The 24,228-nt window shown below is 42.1% G+C and overlaps 1 protein-coding gene across 13 annotated transcripts in view; it reads right to left on the bottom strand.

Annotated features, from left to right (window-relative positions):
• Positions 1 to 24,228, bottom strand: part of CELF4 (CUGBP Elav-like family member 4) — a 717,922-nt gene that overhangs the window by 38,231 nt on the left and 655,463 nt on the right. For 7 of the 13 annotated variants that reach the window (XR_004409737.2, XR_004409736.2, XM_033011138.2 and 4 more), the window contains exons 9-11: positions 19,193 to 19,258; positions 17,462 to 17,542; positions 11,214 to 11,357 (exon numbers count right to left, since the gene is read on the bottom strand). Coding sequence is in view for 11 of the 13 variants with exons in the window: in XM_033011138.2 (XP_032867029.1) it covers positions 11,214 to 11,357; positions 17,462 to 17,542; positions 19,193 to 19,258 (291 nt within the window). In the remaining 2 variants the exon portion in view is untranslated. The remainder of the gene's footprint in view (positions 1 to 11,213; positions 11,358 to 17,461; positions 17,543 to 19,192; positions 19,259 to 24,228) is intronic. The other 6 variants (XM_033011144.2, XM_033011145.2, XM_033011141.2 and 3 more) reach the window with 3 other exon arrangements.

Below are 24,228 nucleotides of genomic sequence, written 5' to 3'. Positions count from 1 at the left end.
TGGTTTCTTCTGTCATCAACATCAATGGGAATGAATCACCTTCATAGATGCCGACAAATTCCTATGGGTTTTCCAGCAGAGCGTTCACCATTAATGGACTTCAAAAGAGTATCCTGAACCCTGGAGATCTCTGTGAACAGCCTTATGTAGACCATCAGAAAAGTTATATTCAGTCTGTGGGACTTCAATCATATCATAGATTGACAGAAGTCTGACCTAATTCTGGCTTCTGGGGGCCCTGCCCAAAGACCTGTCTGAAATCTTGATCCACACTTGGGTGGAGATGGGAAAGTAAACTTGTGCTTTAATTACTGAAATAAGGGGAGTAGAAATATTGATGGAAAACACATATATGAAAATTCCTTTGATTAGAAAAACTGAAGACCTGAGAAAGGCAATATGGTTATTGATAATTTTGACAAGGATCTTAATTTGAAGGGATGGGGTAAAAATATGAGTCACCCCTAAAAAAAGTGTCTCTTGCATTGACTCCTAAAATCAAGTAGCAAAAATTCTTTCATAAGAATTTTTAAAAGCTCAGTAACACATTAATCCTTCTGGAACCTGTTCAGCCATGTCAAGAGATGCGCAATGACTTGGGTAAATACAATTTCTGGAAGTTCTTCTAAAGAAAGGTTCTAAAGAGATCTAAATTTAGGACAACCATATAATTTCACCTTTAAATGATCAGAACACAGATTTGTTGGTCACGTTGTCAAAAAGGGAGGAAACCTGTTGTCTATGAAGTAGCCAAAACCAGCAACTGCTCTTAAATGTTTGATGCACCTCCTCCATTTTGTAACAATAAACATGCCTGTCTAAATATCAAGAGCACTGAAGCTCAGCTGGTGAAAGGGGCATTGTCCCACTGTCTAGGTTTTTCATGGGTTATATCATTGAGGATCTCATTGTGCCATATGCCCTGACCTGCAAGGAAGACCAACAGCACACTGAACAAGAGCACTCAGACAGTTAGGGAAGTGACTACACTTCTCTACTCATCACACATTAGACCACACACAAACATCTTGTTTTGGACATCCTTTCCCCCCAGCATAGGAAAGAGAGTGGCGAAGTGGAATGAGTTCATCATAGAGCCATCAGGATGCAGAAGTGCTGGAGCACTTGCCCCATGAGAGCAAAAAGACAAAGATAGTCTCTTTGTGTTAGTGAAAGTTTAGATTGGACATAAGGAAAATGTTCTTCACTGAGAAGGTGGTCTGCTCATGGAACAACCTCCCCAGGGAAGTGGTCACAGCACCAAGCCTATCAGAGTTCAAGAAGCATCTGCATGATGCTCTTAGTCATATGAATTAGTTTTAGGTAGTCCTATGAGAAGCAGGGAATCAGACTAGATGAACCTTATGGGTCCCTTCCAACTTGAGATATTCTATGATTATCTGTTTTGCAGCAGTTCATGATGGGAGAATGAGAGACAAAGAACAAAAATTGAAACAAGAGAGGTCCAGACTGGGTATAAGGAAAAGCTTTTTCACCTCAAAGGCCAGCAAATAATGGATCAGGCTGCCCAAATTCAAACCACTTTTTCAGTGGTTTTCATTGTTTTTAATAACTGGCAGACATATTTGCTATTGTAGATATATATATATATATATGATGTTGACTTGGGTTGGGGATTTGAGATCGATGAAACCAGAAATGGTTAAGAAAGGTATACTTATTTTTATGGAGATCGGAAAGTTGTTACCCTGATGACAACCTGTGGACATGTCAATATACACTACTCGAAAAAGGTAATCTTATCTGGGAATTTTTTGTTATCTTGGTTTGCTTTTGCTTACTTGAAAAGGGAAGATATCATATGCACCAATACATTAAAACGAGAAGGTTACAAAATGAAGCACTCGAGTTAGAAATGCAAGAAATTATGTTACCTATAAAATTTTAATTCTATATTGTTTTGTATATGCATTAAGACATTGCTTCTAACCACACATTTCTGTATTTTTCTTTTTCATGGCATCCTTGTTTTAATTACTGTAGAGAATGAAAAACATAACAGGCTGAGGAAAATGGCAATGTATCAGACTCATTATTGCAAGTTTTGGAATGTAGACAGTAAACAAGGCAGGGAAGGGATGGTTTTGTAGTTGTAAAATGAAATGCTGCCTTGGAGAACTGGAATTGATCTCTGTTTCTGCTGTGACATCACAGTTATGCTGGGTATATCATATATCATGAAATTCCTGTAATAAGATCTCCTAGCTTACTTTTTTACTAGTAAATAAAATAGGTCAGGCTCTGAGTGCAAATGGTACATCATGGCTTGTATCTACATGACTAAACTCTCTTATCCCTCAAAAGAGGGTGGCCTTGTCTATACTACAGTCTAGGGACAGTCCCTGGCCCTTGTCACTGTTGAGCCATGCCCAAACAATGTCCAGCTGTGAGTTAATTGTCATGGCTCAAATAGTCAATGGCACAAAACAATTAAAAAGTTATGGATATTTATGGCACAGTGTTTGAGCATATATGAGGTCTCTTTAGTTTGCTAGTGAAGACGAAGATTTACTGTATGTTCCTCTTTTCTTGGTGCTCAGTGTATGACTTGGGGTTTCACCAGCAGAAAGGCTACTGCCTGTACCTGTATCTGAAGTGAACATAAACATAACATGCCCTCCATTGTGTAAAATACTTTAAGAAAACAAGCAAACAGACTGCTCAGGCTCATGGCATCTCAGATTAAGCATCCAAGATTAATAAATACTTTTAAATATTTTTCTATGACTCATCATCCCCTTGGTGAAACAAAGACACTATGAGCACTTTGAAAATGCTGTTACTTAGCCCTGTGAATCTCTCAAATGCTCTGCTGGGAAGGGCCTTAGGAAAACAGATGAGGAAATAATATTAAATTCATATTCATAGCAGGGTTTGAATATTATGTGGGAAGGAAGGCCTGAGGCCAAACACAGAGCTGTGAGGTTCTATTGAACAGCTGCTCAGTAACTAGCTAGCTACACTTCAAAATGCTGAAGAGCAGTCCTGTGCAGTGAACGAGACAGGATAGATGGATATAAATAAGTTGAAGGTAGATAAATGGGGGGACAGATGGATGATTGGACGTATTGATAGACCTCATCCATTCAACAGCTCAAATTCACCTTGCATCAGAGAGATCTTGGGAAAACAAAAATAAGAACAGATGTAATGGATAGCCAAAATGCTGTGGTGGGTCTGCAGTCTTACAGGAGTGGGATGAGGTAAGTCTGCACTCTGCAGATCAATCACCTTGAGCTCAGGAATGGGCCTGCCTATTGGAGAGGTCATTATTTCTGACTTCTGATGAGCAACTTCTGGCCTGAATGAGAGCAGCACTAGAAACCCTACTCTGGAATTTCTACACATAAGGGTGCTCGCATTTGGAACTATAATATCCTTGAAGAACATGTAGGATCAGCCATACACGATTCGGGTTCATCTACTCTCATCTAATGTCAAAGTGGTTTTAGAGGAGGTGGTAGCAAATAGCATGCTGTGCAGGCACATGAGACCCCAGTCAGGTTCATTTCCTAGGTCTCAGTGCTGATGGACTGATTTGAAGCCCAGAGCATTAAGATTTTAATCTCTTTGAAAAGTCTTTTTTTTTTTTTTAACTATTTTTTTTTCTTTCTTCTGTCATTAACTCTTAACATTGGTTATTTCTATTAGTCAAATAAATGGCCATTTTTTGCTTGAAGGTCATTAAATTAGTAGCCACTAAGACCCTGAGGTAACAAGTTCCTCCATATAATTACCCCTATTTAAAATGATTGTGTAAGTGTGCATGTGAGTAAGCATGTGCAAACATCCATAACTTAGAAATATTCTGAATGGACTCTATCACTTGTGTGGAGAGTTGAATAGAACAGTGATAGACACATGTACAGACAAATAAACTGAAGATAGATTCTGCTAACATATTCTTGTCTAATAAATTTTTAAGCTACAAAAGAAAGCAGAAGTCCCTGTGTACAATGTATAGATTTTCTACAAAAGAAAGCAGAAATCCCTGTGTATAATGTATAGATTTTCTTTAATGTGAGTTATTGGGAAAAGACAGAGCTGTCCCTTTAACTGTAGATCTGCAAACAGCTGTTCCTTATGCATACATGCTTGCTTGGTCTGAAAGTTTTGGTAAGTCAGTGCATAACTGACAGTTAGATTTATCTCCCCAATAAGCAATCAACATTATAATAAAGGAAAAATGCTTTCAGTGCACCTTTGAGAGTGCATCAGAAATTAATCTAAACATCAAATTAATTATAGTTTGTAAATGAATAGTGGCTCACAGCCCTAACACTTCTCCTGTTCCTCCTCCTCCCCCCAAAAGCCTCCCCCAGCCAGCTGCAATGGCTGGAGGTGCTGTGCAGTGAGTTTGATGAACAGATCCTTCTCTTTCTTACTCACACAATTCTTTTCTTATCAGCTGGGATGGGTCCCATCCTTACCCTGTGGACTTGAAGTGTCAGATCCTAGCTGCTTTGCAGTATAACAGATAGTAGCTAGCAAAGAATAAACTTTTGTGCCCCCTTCACCTTTGCTCTGGGAGTCCTAAGCACCCCTCTAATGGTGTCCTCCTCCCCTTGGATTACTTTCCAACTAAGCTGAACACTTATGAATCTGTCCTTGGATGTCTGTATGTGACAAATCCTTCAGAGTGGAGAGGGCCACAACAAACTAGCGCTCGTCTGAACTGAAATATCCCAGAGGTCAGGCGTGCCTAATGCACCTGGAAAATTGTTCCCATATTGTCTCAAATCAGGCACGCAAATTAGTGACTTCTCCCATTACACTCTGAGCTTTGGTCTGTAGCCCACAGCTATATCGGAATGACAATCTGATATTGTCCAGACACCTGAAACAAAATGTATTGCTGCTAGATCATGCAAAGTAAAAGATAGCCTAATTTTGTGGGCTACAGGGAGAAAGGCTCAGGTAGAGACTTTCCTTAGGAAATTTGAAATCAGGTTAAAAGTAAAAAGAAAAAAAATAATCAAATTTAATCACAGTACTGGTATCAGCAGCAAGCTGAACTCCACCTCTCTCCCAAGTGCTTTCTAATAATTCTTCTATCTGAAGAGAATCTTCTTATTTACCAAAGGAAGAATCAGAAAAGAAACTCCCCAAAACTTTGAGCTGATAAATAACTCTCTTCATTCATGGATCCTTTCCTGTTGAAAGGAGTCAATGTCCTGCTACAAGAAGGGCAACCCAAGGCACACAGCTAGGTTGACCTGTGATTGCCCATATGGGGCAGGTATACACATCTGGAATTTCTTACCCCTTACACCACCTTAGTCCTGGACATGCTCATTTCCTTCGATGAACTCAAGGAGAGTTGATTTGTGTGTGTGTCTGTGTGTGTGTTTCTGTTGGTTTGTTTGTTTGTTTGTTTGTTTGTTTTAAATGAGAAATTCCCAGATTTGGCAGGGCATGTTGGAGGCACATTGTGAGCAAGTGCTGAACAATATTCTTCTGATGTACCTCAGGGTCTGTTTTTGCATTACTATGTCTTATGGAGTGCTGCCAATGCCCTTTAGACTTGATCTGCAATGCCACTGGTCCCAGGGCCCTACAAAGCTTTGCTGGTGTCCTAGTCTCTGGATGCCCTTTTCTTCTTTTTGTTTCAGCTTCCAGGTTGAAGCTCTGTAGACTGCCATGACCTGCCTTCTGCCTTGCATCTCCCACTCCACTTTTCTGCCACCACTCTGCAGTCATAAACTGTCACAGTGTGTTTTTAATAACATACTAGCTCTTCCCATCCCTTCTGAGCTTTTCTCCCTCCTGTGCCCAGTCCTCGTTCCTCACTGATTTTCTCAACTTGAATCCCTCTCCTTTGACTCCCTGTTTCTTTTCATAATCTAGGAGCCAGAAGTTTAGTAGGAAGTAGAAGCATTTAAAATCAAAATTAATTAACTACTATGACCCTCATCAAGTGGTGTTATTTTCTCTCTTTTGGCATCTTCAGAGAAGACTGGACGTTTTTTCAAATGGGGTAACCAACTAACAACTTTCCAGTGGAGTCCCTGCAGGAATCTAGAATAAAGCTCAATGTCTGTGTAATACCAGGAGTCAAATAAGATGTTTCCTTTAGGCCATATAAATCTATGGTTCTAAGAAACCCTCACAGTTTGTAGTCAAAGCTAGAATTCTCCTTGTTATGTCTAATGTGGGACATTTTAAAAAGGGATGGGACACCTCTTATGCCAGTGTGAAAGTCCATCTGAAATGCATAGAAAAGGAGAAAAACATCCAGCAGTTGTGGTTGTTCACACCTAGGGTGTCAGACAATGTCAAGCCTAGTGGAGGGAAACCACGGTGCCTCTGTGGGCATAAGAGCGGTTCTTCACAGCCTTCTGGACTCATTGTCCCATGGGGAGAAACTGAAGCTGCCATACCAGCAGGTATGGGGACCAGGCACATTCCCAGGAGATACACGTAGGAGACAAGGTGGGGACATGGAACAGAACTGACCTGACAGTGTCTATTGCTCAATGTCATGCAAAGTGCCGACAGATCCAAGTGCTCACTGCTCTCGGAAAGAGGTGTTTGGAGGAATTAATTTCCAAGTGCACCAGTAAAGCAATTCCCCTTGCTTTAATTTGTCTACATCTTATGTGACACCTTGGGGTAACCATTTGGCCTCTGCTGCTCCATCCACATCCTCATTTCTCTAATTTCTGTCATGTCTTCCTAATTAATATTGCCAAAACCTATCCTCTTCTCTCCCCTCTCTGTTAAAACATTTTCCTAGAACACCTCTTGTCTCTGTATTTTACCAGTTTAATGTCTTCAAATGATTCTTTAAAATGTGTCTTGTGCAACAACAGTGCGTGATCCTGAAATTAGGACTGTATTGTATCATCACCCCACAAAAGAGGTAAAGTTAGCCATGTGTGGGCAGTGTGAAGAATGGCTCTTCTCACATTGATGACTTGCCTCAGCAGCCTTAATAGTGTCATTCTTCTAGAGTTTTCTTTTTGCCTTGTACATAAATTGGTCACATTTAAATTATCAGCATAACTGAGATGGCAATTATCACCAAAATCATTAAGACTGGCACATAGATGTATTTCATGTCCTCTGACATTTATCATACCTACACAGAGAATAACTTACACACATGCAGTAGGAAGGTGGGACACCTAGTGCAGACTCTACCTTGCACAAAGACAAGCTCCAGAGTCCTGCAGAAGTTGACGTTCAGGCTGTGGAACACTGTGTCTCTGTGCAAGTCTTCCTAGATCAGCCTGCTGTGAGAATGGAAGTCACTGTCCCCAGAGAGTGTCTGACTAAGTGTAATTTTTCCCTATGAGAGACAATGATTCATGCTGTGGACCTGCCATTTCACTGGAAATGGAGAGCATGACCCAGTAGGAGAAACATGCTGGCTGTAAAAGTATATGGGAAGAGACTGCAGGTATCATCTGGACATTGAGCGAAGGACTAGTGAGAAAGAAGAGATAATGGCATAATGGTGAAGAACTGTAAAAGTGAAATCATTAAGTCTGAATATGAGAGGGTGGACAAGGCAGCACCTAAGGAGAAACCCAACAAGATGCTGATATGGTCGATGTGATGGAGGCTCAGGCTGTGGGGATAGACAGGATGTTGGTAAGTGGGAAGGAAAAATGTGGTCTGCACTTGTCCATGTTACAGCTGCATCAGGATAGGGGAGAAAATAAAAGCCAGAGGTTTGAAAAATCATAGGAGAAAAATGAAGGATTTGGGTCTAGCCTGGATGTGTGCAGCAGAAGAAAAGTCAAAGACAAAGAAGCCTCCTTATTTAAATGTTTTTTTTTTCAGTGAGGAGTCAGGATTATTTCTCAGGCATTCTTACACAGTACAACAAGCAGTCCTACTATGGAAAACAATAGACATATTGTGAGAATTTTCACATGTATAGATGAGATAGATGTTTGCTGTAGCTTGCATTCCTCACTGTTCCTCGTCAGCCAGGAGGCAGTGGCCTCTGAATTGGGAAAATTAAAGGCTTCACAACCATGGTGTGGCTTCTTCAGAGCATGCAGGTGTTAGTGGCTCTCTGCAGAGCCATGGACTCCAGAAACCAGGAGAAAGGCTTGTGGCTGATCTCACTTTCTTCCTAACACTCCCATGGCTGCTCCTACACTATCTTGCCAGTAGTGGCCAAAGGAGATAACTTCGCGCTGGAAATGCAAGAGAGAATTCAGAGCCAGATGGGAAGAAATAGAAGTCTTGTTTTGAAATGCTGTTCTACTGACTCACTCAGTTTGGGCCGGCTGCTTACAGGTAATTCAGTGAGACAAGAGCAGCAAATTAAGTATTTTCTGTTCCCACAGAAAAAAAAAAAAACATGGTGACATTTTTCTCCATAGAATTTTTTGAGTTTGTCTAAAGTAGGACTTCTTAACAATTTCTCGGCAACCTGGGGCTAGACTCTGTTACAACAATTTACTTGGGATATGCATAGCAGATACATTTTAAAAGGTCATATAATGGTGGAATGTCTTTCTGGGGCCAGACAGAATTGTTCCCCCAGGCTACCAGTTGGAGAGCTCTAGCTGGGTTAAAAAAAAAAAGCGAAACAGAATGCAAATGCTATGTTTTTATATGTTGAGATTTGGGAAATGTTTAAGCAGAAAAAGAAAGAGTTTTCTTACTTTCAAAGCTAACAAAATCCCTTCTTTTCCTTTAGGAAAAAGTAACTTTTTTTTTTTTTTTTTTAAATTGACTTTCTGAACAAAAAGTTATAATCAGCTCTATCTTCAGTGGACCTAGCAAAACAAATTAAAGGCCTGATTTTCTGTATTATCCTCTACATTTTTACATTGCTTTAAAGTTGAAGGTCAGCAGGGTGGGAGGTTTTGAAGAGCAGCGTGACATACTTGTGATAATTAACTACCTGTACTTCTGCTATTTCTGTCCTTCTAGAGGTGGTACACATGGCAACACAGTCAACATGTTTGTCTGAGACCCAGCCACAGCAGGCACTCAGTTCTATGGGAAAGTAAGTTAAAACCAGAGAAAATGGTCTCAAACCCTGGAGCCCAAAATTGACTGGATTTGTATATTTGTGTCTCAGAAGCTAATATAAGGTCACTAAGATCCATTAACAGTCTCTAATTCCTGTTTTTGTTTACCTGGGCACATGAAGCAACACATCCAAAGAGCACCTTTCTGTTTTCAGGGTGAATATCCCACCATTCATTTTGGAGTTTACTTCATCAAACAAGCTGATGTTTAATTTCTCCCAGTAACACTCAATGTTAAGAAAAAATTCTGCTAAAATCCCTCAATTCCTGCCCAGTTATCAATCACAATCTCACAATACCTTGGAAGCATCAATAAATCCAGCCCCACAACTCTGGCCCACAACCTAAGTACGTGTTACTATCTTCATGAAGCCTTGTAGCCAGAAAGCCTTTGAGCTAAATGAAGATGAAGTAAATACCTGTGCAGAAGCTACTCCTTATTGGACTTTGCTCTCACATAATTTGTGCATTTACCTTTGGTCTTCTCACTTGTGGAGAACCAGGCTCAATAGTCCCCTAAATATTTATGACAGGAATGGCAATTTCATTGCCAAAGGTCCATTTCTAACACACGGATATCCTTGAAGCATTAATTTTCAATGTCACCTAGAGTTATGCTAGTCTGCTCATTTTGTTATGAGCTTTTATATGGTTAAAGCTCTAAAAAGCAGGTGGACTCTGGAGAGAATAGGGCTAATTCATAATTTCTCATTTGAATTTCCCAACTGCCTCTTCACACCAAACTCTTTGTCCTTCATTCCTCTAGTGCTTGAGAATGCAGCAACTCAGTGACTACTGGTGAAGGGGAACACTCTGTCCCCTCACATCAGGGGACAGAACTCCTTCAATCAAAGGGGAAAATAGTCTGTTCAGACCCTCTGTGGATGGGCATGAGGAACTATGCGTTGAGAAGGGACATGAAACTCTTGGAAGGAATGTCTGACATGCACCATAGCTAGCAAGGGATGAGGTAAGAATCTTGGAAGGTGGGCCATCCAGGAGGGGAAAGGAGAAAGCAGCATGGAAGGGGAGCATAGTGTGGAGACTGAGAGTAGCTTTAAAATCAAATGAAACTCCAATGAGTCTTAACTCTGGAAGTTTGCATGAGAGACAGAGTCCAGATCAGCTACACGCAACAGGGAAAGAAAAGCAACAATTTGTCCCCTTGCATTTCTACAAGGAGGTTTACAGGGAGTGCAGGGTGGCAGAGAACCAGAAGTTACACATCTCAGTAGTGGGCTCATGGATGGGGAAGATCCCCTGTCTACCGGGTGAGATGGGATCAATTGTGGTAGAGTCCCCATGTTGCCTCATTACCAGAAGGGACACTTCACAGCAACACCTCTGAAAACAGAGGGATCCCACTGAGACACCACGCACACATCACCACATGGTTGATGGCTGGATGAGCCCTCCTGCTGTAGGTACAGTGCAGGGTGTCCCTAGCTGGTGGCTCACAGGCAGCTGTGGCTGTGCTCTTTCCGTGCTCCAGCTGGTGGAGTTGAGCCAGCAGCGAGACCAGAGCTGTGTGAGAACAGTGCAGATTTCAAGCCCAGCCTCTTAACATGGCCTGTCAGATAAGACACAGGGTTAGCTCAGTCTATCTGTATCTGCTGTGGTGCTGGCTCGGGGCCATCAGGCTCAGAACATGGCTGTCTATGGTCCACCCAGCAGCCATCCCCCCAGCAGAACAGCCCTTCAGGCCTTGTCTTTTTTGCAGTCTAATGCATCACAACTGCTCCAAAGCTGCCCCCACAGCTCTGTTTTCCCTTCAACACCATGACATGGTTTTCCTTTTCTTTAGCTACAGAATTTCCCCTTCTGTCACATGCTCCTGCTGTTGACCCTGTCATCATTTCACCTATCCCCCCAGTCCCCTCCATTTTGCTTCAGATGCTTTAGTCTTTTCTGTATCTTCCCCACCTCCCCTTCCAAGGCAGGGGATATTTTCCACCCCACCACTAGCAGCCAAAAGCACCCCACTGCTGGTGAGATGCCAAACCTCCACCTCTAAGCAGCACACGCAACTCTGAGCATGAGACAATTAGGAGAGAAAGAGGGAAAGGGGAAAGTATTGACAGGAGTAAATTGAGAGAAATCATAAAGCTTAAGCAGAAAGAAAGCAGTTTGAAAGGTAAAGTATTCAGAGAAAGCCCTTTCCTGGATGAATCTAATTGTTTTGTTATCTTTACCCACCAAAGCATTTACTTTGGTTTGTCGCCCGATCCACAAACACTTTCGAGGAGATGACATTACCGAAAGGCAGGAACATCTGCATCAGCTCAGCATCCCCAAACTCCTGGGGCAGATGGTAGATAAACAGGTTACAGCCCTCTGGTCCTATCAAGAGAAAAAGAAGACCCATGAATGGAGAGAAATAGGATATGAGAAAGCACATGTTGAAGATTTACTTTGACAACCATCCTCTCTGACAGATGAGGGGTCACCTTTAGGAAGCAGTCTATAGACTCTCAGAGGAACAGACAAAGCAGAAGACCAGGAACTCAGAAAGTCACCTGGAGGCTATGCTAACTTCATTAACCTTTCCAGGACAGACACTGGGATAAAATCTAGAGACAGAGGAATGCAGCAGCACGTGTGACCATGGAAAGACAGAATGGAGGAATAAGAACAAAAGGAATGAAAGAATGTGAGCCATGGTTTTTCTTTGCTTCTCATAATCTCGTTTCATCTGTAAAGTTTTGAGTGACCCACACTGAACCTTGCCTCTTCTCAGTGTCTGCATGCATAAGTTTCATTATCCTTCTTGCATCTGTGTGAGGACTGAGATAACAAGTAGAAAGATATGCACAAACCCACAGGCTTATATTTTTTTTTGTAGAATTTTACATTCAGTCCCCCAGCTCGACTGCCCCAAAGCTTGAAGACTGCCCCAAAGATTGAAGACTGCCCGAAATCTGGACAGTTTGACCATGTCCCCCATTCCAGAGGGTTCTGCAAGAAAGACTACAGATGAATTTAAATCCAAATTACTAGGCAAGAGGAATTTTTCTTTTGCCTCAGTGCTGTTATATATATTCTTACAGACTTCGGACAGTGCTTGGAAAACATCCAGAGAGGAGTCTTTAGTTGGAATATGCAGTTTTGTTAAAGTAGAGACCCTCAGAGAATGTTCTTTTGAAATTATATTTTGGGTCAGAAAAGGGAGAATCTGCCTCTGGACAAATAGCCTAGAATAAAAATTTTCATTGTGACTTTTATTTTTAAGCATGCTGTACTTGAGCAAAAGTCAAAAGGGAACAGGTATGTCCAAGTTTTGTTGAAAAAGATAAACATTTAAAACCCTTGCAGTGCTCAGTAGCAGAAAACTGTATAGTATGAGATGGGGATTATTTTTTCATGGTCTTATTTCTGAAGGTACTTACATCTGCTGCCCATCTCTGCACTGACCTTGACAGCTCTGCTTTGCTCAAGGGTGTTGAGATGAAGGGAATACAGTGCGTTCTTCTTGCCACAAGTGTGAGAGGACAGAGGGAAGGATGGTTTCCTCCTTCCCCCCAGCCCATGTGTCTACAGCCCTGCACCTTGACTCAGCCAATTTTCCCCCACTTATGTCTAGGGCACAGTGTGGGGAAAGAAAGGTTTTTTTATTGTTCTTGTTTTCTTCATCAAAGCATAATTACAGTGTCATAACACAGCAAATTACAACTTTGCCTTTCCTGTTAGGGAGAGGAGTTTGCCTGGATGCTCCCACCTTTTATTAGCCATTACTCATCCCCCCGGCTGGCAGGAGAAGTACGGCGAAGTCAGGATTCTGACAGATGCCCATTTAAAGCTCATTAAAATTCCTGGGTCTCAGCGTGATTGAAGTCACAGGCTCTCCACATTTCCTTTTGGATTAATGGAAAATGAAACCCTAATGAATATTTGCTAAGCACAATTTTCCCCACTAATTTGCTAAAAGGACTGTCATGAAGGAACAGCTGATCCTTTGCATCTTGTGCATTTCCTAGAGGTCATGAGGATGGTCACAGGGTTTCTTTGAAATGGGGGGGACAGTGGTACAGTGGGATAATTAACTAATTAGACACCCCATTATCTGCTTAGCTAAATTACTTTTGAACCTCAGTGGCCCACAATCAGGCACCCCTATTTCATGCCAAGTTTTTCCATCTTCCCTCCATGTCCTGTCTGACTCTTCCTTAGTCTCACTGAGCAACTATCCCTTCTCCAGTCCTTGCTGTAGTTAATTTCCACACAATGTGGAGTTACTGGCATGATAAACTAAATATGAAACAGTCTGAAAGTGTTAAACAAACACCAACTCCCTTAGGTGTCTGTCAGAATTTAGAAAATTCTGCCCAGGAGAAGACCATGGTCCAGAATAGCAGGGAAAAATTCATTCCTTCATCTGAACGTGCCCCAGAGCACTTCTGCTGTGGGATTTGATATCCACATTATAATAGAATGGGTAAAATCTTGGCTTTGATGCAATTAGTGGCAAAATTCCCACTGACATCACCAGAGCCAGCAGTTTGCTCTGTAAAACTGGCAAATTCTTTCAAATATACCAGCTGCATTTCCTGGGGTCTTGGATGGCTTGTGCATGGGTAGGGATTCTGCCTGTGTGTGCTGAGAGACACCTACTAAGGCATAAGGCAGACCAGGATGCACATGACTTCATCTACACCAGGTTTAGAGGTTGGGCTCAAGGAGAGAATAATCCTTAGTTCACCTTGAAATCAGCTTTGCCTCACATTGCTCAGTGACCAAGAGGAAGAGACCAGGGAGGATATGAAAAAGCAGACACCATCCACAAAGTCCAGTTCAGCTCTGAAATGTGGCTTGGAAGTCCATGCTGTGGCTTCTCATATCAACTCAGACATTCAAGGCCAAATTCACCCTGTTCCCAATAACAGAATGATTTTGCTAATTTCAGATGTTGAAAACTCCACCTGCTACTAAGAAACAACCTGGGGTAGTTTGATTTGTTTTACTATCTACACATATGAAAGTTCTGTCATTAGAGTTAAACGAGAAATTTTTTGTAAAATCCATCCATCCATAAGTTACCTATCACAGTTAGATTCCTTGTTAGAGAATTCACAAAACAAGATTTGTCTGCCTCAGCCCTTCTACCTTGTGTTTGTTTTTTTTTGTTTTTTTTTTTTTTTTTTTTTTGTTTTTTTTTTTTTTGTTTTGTTTTGTTTTGTTTTGTTTTCATTTTTGTTTTTGTTTTTGTTTTTGTTTTTCCTGAGTCAGGTTAATCTGGGCACTCCATGGAAGAGTATGTGTTTATGTGTATGACCACCTCTTTGTATATACATGTATATTTTTAAAAAACTGAAGGAATAAGTTGTTCAGCTCAGAATGTTATGAAAAGCTAAGTTAATTCTCAGTGCACACATGTAATGAGTTTTAAAGGACTCTGTCAGGATCACTGGAGCAAGAGGGACATCACAGCTGGTATGACAAAATCTTAGTGAAGACTATCTTGTTGGAGAGAAAGGTCTTGTTTTGGACTGAGTTAATGGATTGTTAGAGATCATTATACTTGGCAGTTCAGGGTTAAATACAGTAATAAAATTATGTACCACATATTTATTTTGGTTTTCAAAAGGACTGTAAGTTCAAAATATAACATATCATGACACGTTATAAGAACAGAATGAAGGTTAATTTCTACCCTGACATCTACCATGGCTCCTGGTTTTATGGATTTAGGTTATAGATATTTCTATTCATTAATACACAAGAAGCACAGATAGCCTTTATTTGGACAAAAAGGAAGGAAAAGTTCTAAGAAATGCACAATTTATGAATGGTCTGTAAATTACAGACAAATCATGCTGGATAATGGAAAAACCTGTGATTGAGTACACAGAGGCACATGGTAAACAACTCTGTGGTGGGTCCATGTTTATTTGGCTTGGTTGGATCGGAGCTGCTAAGCCATTGTTCTACCCATGTTTCTCACTCTCCAGTTCATTGTTAGTTTTTTAGCATGGGGACAGCTGCAGAACCAGCCTATTCCTTGGTGTCCACTGTCTACATGAGTAAAATCAATATCCCTCTGTTGACATCAGCTATCATTGCATCCCCAACACCAGGAATCAGTGTCATAAAGAAAGGCTATGACTAGACTGGCCTTCCAGTGGCTGTGACTAGACTGGTCTTCCAACAATAATTAAAAACAGACTGTCCTGTAAGTTTGTATGAAGTTAGCCAGCAGCCCTTTGGTCAGCTGCACACCTCACCTCTAACAGCAAATACTCAGAAGCTGGAATTTTCTTGTGTCTTCTGCATCTTCTTGCTATTCAGTCCTCAGCATGTTTGAGCACAGGGCAGATGAGAGTCACAAGCCTGCACCACTTTAATATCTAAGTCTACTTCTGAGTTTCAGAAACTATGTCAAGATGTGTAATACCATACGTATTTAAAATTACCCTCAAGTTTTTCCTGATTGACATGACCTGAATCAAGACTTTATCTCTAGCTTTGATTGTTTCGGATCTTTTCCACTCTACACAACCTAGCAGATGCCAGCAGCCCCAGCACTCGTGTGGAAGTAATGACTAGTCTCTACAGGAATGTTGCAGCAGCCAAGCGGCTCTGGGCTTGTTATCCAACAGGGATCCAGGAGCAGAGAGTTAGTGTTGTTATTAACAATGTGATCATTGATGTTATTGTTGTGATATGGCTGGTTCATTAACAAATCAATCTTTGTGCACATCCTTGCAAACATAAAGTACTCTTCTCAGCACTGAGCATTATTATTATTAGAGTTTTCTCTTGCTGTGTTTTCCTGTTAAAGGTTAGAGATGCTTAAAGGTCTTGACCCTCTACTAAAACGAAGTGTTGTGCCTTAGAGATTCTCCCTCTAGAAAGCAGCAGAGAAAGCCAGAGTATCTAAACACTGCAGAAAAAGGGAAGACACTGTGAAAAAACAACGTGCATTGGACTGGTGGTTCATCTCATATATCTGGAACCCAACCATCAACAACAGCTGCCTATAGGAAGGAGTAAGGAGTTATTGTCTGCTGGGTGACACTCACCCTCAACCCATAGAGACACACCATACCTTGCAAACACAGGGGTCTTTGGGCAATGGGTCTTCAAGGTGTACACAACAGCTATCCCTTGATTCTAATAGCTCCTGGTACAATGCTATGCTGAACAATGATCTGCTCGCCATTTTGTCCTGTGCTTAATCTAGCCCCAGTAAGTAATAAAAAGCAAAGTCCTTCAGCATGGGGGAAACATATCTGTAATGATACGTTAGGTCTGTGCATCTGTTCTCACAGCAGGGACATGTACTAGAGCTAATCAGGAGCTGGAAGTTGTGTTCCCCAGGAAATTCTGACATCGGAAAAAATTAATTCCAAATTAGATTGAAATGCTGACATTTCTAATTTTCTTACAAAATAAGATTTCTCCCCCAAAGTAGTTCTAGGCCATCAGAATGTTTTAGTTTGATAGAGTAATCTCATTTCATTTAATTCTGACTGTTACACTATATTAAAATATTAAATGTCATTATATATATATAATAACACGTATAACATAGAATATATCTGAAGTAGTGATCTAATAGAGGATAAAAGTTGAAATGTAATTATTTAAAATGAAGGTCTCTACACTAAGCTGAAGTACCTGACTTAAATGCCTCACATAGGCAAGCAGTCCCCTCTTCTTGTCAAAAGAGATCAGTGGCCTCCCTGGAGGACAACTGGGACTACCTGAGTGGGTTGTCTCTGAGAATCCCACTGCCCCTTTCTGACTGTAAAGGGAACATTACATGGCATGGTTGCCTCCCAAAATATTTACGTGCATTAGTAGGAGATTCACCTCTCCTTTTCATGCCTTCAGTGAAGCCATCCAGACCTGTAGACTAGATAACCCAGACTCCTCTCATAGACAGTATAAAGAAATAGGTACTTTTACTACATGATTTATGTCATTGTGATATAGAGATTGTGCTCTGAAAGGCCTGATTTCTGTTTCCAGATTGTCAAAGGAGGCAGAAGGGACTAAATTAGCTCTATATAACAGGTGTCTGAAATCACGTTAGTGGCTTCTAATGAAGGGCCACAAATGCTTTATTTCCTATTAAATTCTTTATTCCAATGCAGTTGCAGTTTTATCTGCATTCTTATTGCTTGTCTTGAACACAGACCCCCCACTGGACACTACTGGCTACTCTGCTAGCAAGTCTTTCCATGTTCCACACACATCAGCATGCTCCCCTCCCTGGGGACTGAGAGGATCTCAGCAGTGATGCCTCATGAGGGTGTTCCTGCATACTGATTTATACCAGTGTCAGTGATGCTGTGCCACATATGGAAATGGAGGAAAGACTCCGTGGGCTAGGGACTGAAAGCAATTGAGCATTTAATGGATACTCTATAGGCATATGAGTAGGGGAACCAATGTGGTGGAGATGGTGTGCTGGGGCCAGAAAGGAGGACATCCCATTTACTCACCTTCTCTCTGTTGCTGTGGGATCATGGGAGGTGGCTGTGGGAACGCTTGGCTAATCTGGCCATAAGCAGCAGGATAAGCAGCTACAGGGGAGAGAAGGGGAGAGAAGAAAGAGGGACAGATTTCAGTGCTGAGGAGCAAGGACCTTTCATTCCAAACCATCATACCAAGCTAGATGTAGGATTTCCCCCTGCATTTTGGCTCTGTGAAGCGCCATCTTGTGCAGCCTGAGATGAGGCAGAAGTACCATGGTTGTGCTCCAGGAGGTGCCACATGGCCCACGCACCCACCCTCCCTTCAGCTTCATCAGCAGTAACACCAGGGACAGCCAGGCCATGTAAATAGTGGTCTTTGACTAGATCTCTCCCAGCAGAGATGTGTAACCATCCCAGATGGTGCCACAAACACATTCATTCAGGAACTCAGCATGTTGGTGCCCATGCTGACAGACACAAACAGAATGCATGTACACGTCTCCCTGTGTAATCTCTCTTGCACCCTGATAAATTCACATGCTCATAAAAACAGTTCACATGCGATTCCTCCCTTACTGTAATCATTGTATGCCCACACACTGTATAGGCACACTTGTATGTACATTCTCATATATACATTTTCTTTCATGTCCATAGAGACTTCCTCTCTCACACACACAGTGGAAACAGTGTGTTTGTAGCAATTAAACAATTTTCCCCACCTCAACTCCCCCACCAAGAAGACAAGGGGAGCCATTCAGTACCACAGATGGTAGATGATGGGCTTTGCTGCTAAAAATACAGAGTACGGGTCTCCTGCGAGCCCAAAGAAAGGGGGATAGGGGCCATGTGTGTTCAGAGGGGTTAATTAACAGCTCAAAGGGTTGAGATGCTTCTCATCTATCAAACCTCACAAGCAATAAATGACAATAACTAAAACATCAGCAAATGAAGCCCTACATGGAGAATTAAATTAAGTTTCCAGATACAGCGCTGACATGAGATAATAACCATTCCTCAGCGGGAGCCCATGATTGCTCCAGTTACCACAGGAAATAATGACTTTGGGGTGTCAGCTTCCTTGCAACGTTAGCCATGGACTCCTCACAAGGGGAGGCTGAACACAGCAGGGTCGTGGTCTGCACCAGGTCATTTTAGCTGATGTCAGTCCATCAACTGCAAAGGAGGTGCTCAGTGTACAGGGCAATTCGGTTGTAGGCTGACTCATTGGGAGCTGTAGAGAAAGCTGCTGGGAAGCCAGGCGTATGTCTGTACAGCTCCTAAGCAAGCCTCAAACTAACCAGCTGGGGTATGGCTTGTGTAGACATACCCTATGTGCAGGCATACCATACCCTGTTAGGCACAGCAGCAGTAGCTCTGCTTGCCCATTTCCTCTCCTCACTGCAGCAGAGAGGAGACCTGTTATAAAAAGTGGCCTCCAAGTCAGTGGCCTGATTTTGTGTTTGTGCACTGCGCTAAGCAGACTGGACCTGGCCCTGTTGGAGAAGGTGCACGGAGGTACAGGTCAGTGGGAGCCTGTCCCTGGGGAAAGGGAGGAGGTTGTCTCTTTAGGGTGAGAAGACCCTGGGATTTACGTTTATTTTCACAACAAGTGGGAATTTAATCTGACAGTCAGTGGCCCCCAGTTCACCACTGTAACAACAAACACCTCCCTTCCCAGAGCCCCCTCAGGTACATTAAGAGATCAAAGTCTTTAGAGAAGAGAAAGTTTTATTGGGAGAAAGTGTTAATACTAACGACCTGCGTACTGCTGCACTCCAGCGTAGGCTTGCTGCAAGGGGTCTGCTGCAGTAGGGCTCTGTGCTGTGGAGACACAAGAGACAGAAGGAATTAAGGTGTTAAAACATGACAGGCATTCTTTTTTTCTCTTTCTTTATCAATACGTGGTGTGAGACAGAAAGACCAAGGGGCTGAAGGTCCCAGAGGAGCTGCAGCTTGCTCATCCTATGGACAGGACTTCAGAGCCCCACATAATGGCCAGGAGACCTCTGTCCCCTAGTTGTCACCCTGTGAGACTTTGGAGCACAGGGCAAACAAACCTCTCTCCTCCTTTCCCAAACTTAAATTATGGAGCCCACCTCTGATCATGCAGATTTCTGACACTGCAATAATCAACCCCAGAGAGCCCTCATCTTATGCCAGGACTGACACTGTGATAAGTGCTGTGCAAACTCAGATTTCAGTGACAGCTACAGTCACATGAAACTTTCAATCAGAGCACAAAACAACAGGCTCATAACAGGGGGAAGGAGAAGAGAACAAAGCAGTGGCTCCTGCCATCCTGCCATCGTTTTGAAGGACTGTGTTGCTGCCAGGCAGCCTTCTGTGAGAGAGGAGATGCTGCTTGGAGGGGAAGGGGACACCACTTGTCTGCTCCAGGGACGATGCTGTGAATCTCTGTGTAAGGCATGCAGTCCTTTGCCAGCTTCAAAGTACATTTTTTCTCTTTACAAGTGTGCATTCCTTCCCCCTAAAATTGTTTATTTTTGTGAAACTTTGAAGTCTAGCTCAAATACAACCAAAGCTAGTTAATATTTTTTTTTTTTCTTTCTTTTTCCCCTTTGGTTGTAGAGAAAGAGAGAGAGAGAAATGTGTTCGATAAGGTCTTTCTTTATCTGCAGCAATAAAATATTTAAAGCAAAGCTTGGCTGAACCTCCAGTCCAAATGTCACCTTGACCCTAGTATTTCATTTCTTGTTATGAATTTAATTTGTATTTATTGGTGCTGCACCATTCTACATTTACACAGTCCCTCTGGCTTCTTACTTGTAGGATGAGCCCTTAGGGAGCTGCACTTTCCCCCCTCCATCCTACCTTCTTCCATCTTACAGGCACAGAAGTGTGGCTGGAGACAAGGGCTTGGAGGGTGCAAAGGTGTGGGCCTCTTGGAATGAAATTTGGTGCCATTGACCTATCCAAGGAGAGACACTGACTGTATGCCAAAGTGTGAGGGAGGTTGACAAACATGAGCGTTACAGACTCAAAGACCACGGATAAAATGTTTTCTTACAAATGCAAATACCAGCTTCAGCTTTAACTTCAAAGATTACCATTGATCAAGATGGATACTTGCAAGATCTTGCACTTTTCTTCCAAAATACAAGGAGGAAAGGTGACAAGACCAAACTTTGAGGGGACAAACCCAATTAGCTGGCTAAGGCTTGGAAGATCCTGTTCATTATGGGCATTACAGACCATGAGGACTAGAGTATGGGCTAGTCACAAGAAGAAATAAGTGGGATCACAGTCTTAAATCAGAATCTGTTTGGTTGATTTCCTAGTTGACTTTTTGCAGGTCCCTGAATATGTGTGTATGTGAAATGGAAAAGCACTGTCCTACTGTAAGGATTTTCACCCCTTGGAAAGAGTTGTGAGGAGAATACATTAAAACCTGTGGGAGATCAGTGGAAGGCATAATAGAGATAGAAAGCTATATTTTAAAAGCATAGATGCTCCAGGAAACTGGAGGAAATGCTTGGAAAATACAAAAACTGTTTCCATTTATTCCTGCTTTGTTGAAGAAGGAAACAACTAAAATCTGTTCTTTTTAACCTCTGCTCAAAACTCTTCCTCTCTAAAACTAGAATATTGAGCATATTGCTCCAGAAGAAAACTGAACAGCTATGAAATGTTGAGTGATACATCAGTTCCCACACCCCCTTGGGAGAATGAATCACAATAACTTGGACCCCTCAAAATGACCAAATCCTGTCATGTAGAAGATATCTCCTGAGGAAGGTGAGGGGACATATGGTAAAGTGAGCAAATCTTTGTAAGACAACTATGGTTTTGCCATCACCAGTAAAGGAGATGATCTACTGTGTCTGCTCCAGAGGTAACTGCCCTTCCTTGGCTGCACTTGTATTTATCGAGCTAGAAGAAGTAATTGTTTCCACTGCTCAGAAGATACACGCAGCATTTCCTTCCTCTGCAACTGAGGCTGCATTCAGGCATGCTCGTTTGCTCTCTGACATGCTGACAATTAGCAGTGACTGCCTCTTTGTTGATATGAGAGAAGTCACTGAGCAGTGTGTGTCTGACTGGTCCTCTCCTTTATTCCTTGTATAAGCTGGGCACACGTAAGAACTGCCCACTCTCCCAGCTACATCCTGAACAGGACCACACGGTTCTCTGCAGAGTTGCTCTCCTTACCCTGTTTGTGGATATCCTGCCTGCCTTTGGAGCCATGCTCTGTCCATAACTAAGCTATTCTGCTTGGGAAATACACACTGAAAAACATGGTTCATCTTTAAGATTAAATATTAAAACTGGACAAATGCTTTATTTAAAGGGTTTGGGACAAGAGGCTTTTAAATGCAGCCTTTTCCCCTCCCACAAGAAGCTTTTAGAGTTCATTAACTTCCTGAGTCTTAATGACTTGTCAGCAAGGGTAGTATCTAACTATGTATTTCTTTCTCAGGAGGATGCATTGTGCCCCAGATCACGCAAGGAATTTCCTCATGGCTCACAGTACATGCAAAACAGTGGGAAGACTCTCCTCTCATTTCAGTCAGATTTGCTCCAAGCCAGGAATCAATTACTCATAGGTAAAGAAGAGGCAAGGTGGCTGGTCTAACACACAGGACCCTAGCACTGATCCAACCATCCCTGGACGTTCTTGAAAAGGAGCAAGTTGAAAACATCTGGGAATCTAGGATTAGACAGCATGAGAAGGCAACAATGTCTGGCTTGAGACTCTGGATTTTACTTGTAATCTCATACCCTATCTTGATTCTTTGGGAAAAGCAGTTGTAGTGAGTCACCACCTGCAGGAATTTAACTTGTCAGCTCTTAAAAACAGAAGTGATGACCTTTGCTCAATGAAGAACTCATCTTCCTTAGCTCGAAGAGTGTGCCTACTCAGCAAATGAAGGTGTGACTTCAGTACAGTAGATGTACCCATTCTGGCCAACACAGCCTATAAAGATGCAGGGTCACAGACTCCAGGACAGGCTGGGTACCCCAGCACAAAGATATGGTAGCTTGGGCAGCCATGAGCATATATCTTCATGTTGCTGCTCACTCTGCCAGATGAATTAAACCTAGCGAAGGGCATAACTGTCTGAGGTCTCAGCTGTAGTGTGGATAAAGCCAACAGCTGGTATTGATGCAGAAATTTCAAGACAAAGATTAGACATTTGAGGAAGTTGTGGTCATGTTGTGTTTAGTAAAATGACAGTCCTACATACTAATGACCTATGAGAAGTTCAACAACTACTCAGATATATGAAGGGCTCATGATCCAGAGCCGACTTGCCCCAGGAGTTACGTGTGAATGTAGGTTGGAGCACACCACACACCGTAGTTCAAATTTATGGGGAAGCAGGCATCTTCTCTGTGTCTCAGCACAAGGACATCATGAGGGAATGTTGCTTTATTCCTCCATAAAATACACAGAAATTAATAGGGTGTACAACCCTGTGGCCTTCACACAGATCATGCTCCACTAAGGTCAGAGAGTTAACCTGTCTCAGCCACCCTTTCTCCCCATCCAGCTGGCCAGGCTTCTCTGTTACTACAAATATTAGTTAAACATGGGCATGCAGAGTAGGGAACAGACCTCAGCTTCTCTGCATGCTGTCTGTGTCAGGGTGTAAGCCCACTGTGGCCCAGAAGGTAAATAACTGAGTAAGGGCTGATAAGAGTTATAAGGGGTAGAGGAGACACTAACTGAGGGATATGGATATCATAAAGAACCTTAAAGGGGCTTTTGGACCAGAACTAGCATGTCTTTAAGTTGTAACATCATCAAAAGACCTTGGATGTACTGGTCACTGTGCAAATGGACCCATAGGTAACACCTGAAATAGTTTTCCTTGTGGTCAGACTCATGGAGATCTTACATCCAACATAGAGACATTTAAGAGATTTAATGTGGTGTAATGTACACACTGAGGATCAGCTGGTGACATGAAAGAAGCAGAGAGTCTCCTGAGAGGCCAGAAGACAACTGTCAATCATGTCAGCCTCACTGAAGTCCATGTAGCATTGCTGCTTTGCAGAAGCTATGTGAAAACAAATGCTAATAGTAACTTAATTTGGCAGCTCAGGGCAAGAGCCTTATCCCTGGACATCGCCTCTATATTAATTTGATCATTTCCATATCTCCATAGGGAAAATCCTGCTCAGATACAATTGTCTCTTTTCGAGATGATCCTGGACAAGATGCCACAAGGTGACAATGGCAGATAACCTTCCATAAACCTGGAGACATAAAACAAGGCAATGACCTACTATATGGCCATAAATATAAATTTAACGAAGGCAGCACTTATTCATTAGGCAGAAGTCAAGAAATGACTCCCAAGTCCTTCAAAGAAAGTAGATCTGTTAATGTCACTTTACAAATCCTCTTCCTGATGCCAAAAACCAGGGATGATTTCTCAAGTCAGCATGAAATACCAATGCTTTAAAATTAACACCAGGAAGCTTTCTTACTACTGATATATCTCTAGATTGAAATCCAGCTTTTTAAAGGGGCATGTAGCTAGTGTTAGGCCCGACATTTAGCTTTTGTCAGACAATGAAAGTATGGAGGTGGCAGAATGAATCATGTTGTTTAAGTGATGTTCTATAAAGAATCCTTCATAAGATGTCAGTAACCTGGCTACAGTGTCTGGCCAAGATGAGCTGTTCTATGGACACTCCAGGAGAAAATGTTTGTAGGGGACAGAGGGCTGGAGTCTGCTGTGATGGTCAGGGGCATAAATAAGGAGAAGCTACACTGAAGTCAGTAGGGATGTTGAAAAAAAGAAAAGGATGATGGTTACTGC

The sequence above is a fragment of the Tyto alba genome, unplaced genomic scaffold, assembly GCF_018691265.1.
Source record: "Tyto alba isolate M040663 unplaced genomic scaffold, T.alba_DEE_v4.0 Super-Scaffold_42, whole genome shotgun sequence".
In the NCBI taxonomy this organism is placed as follows: Eukaryota; Metazoa; Chordata; class Aves; order Strigiformes; family Tytonidae; genus Tyto; species Tyto alba.
The sequence above is the reverse complement of the archived record's forward strand: the minus strand, read 5'-3'. Positions and strand labels throughout refer to the sequence as shown.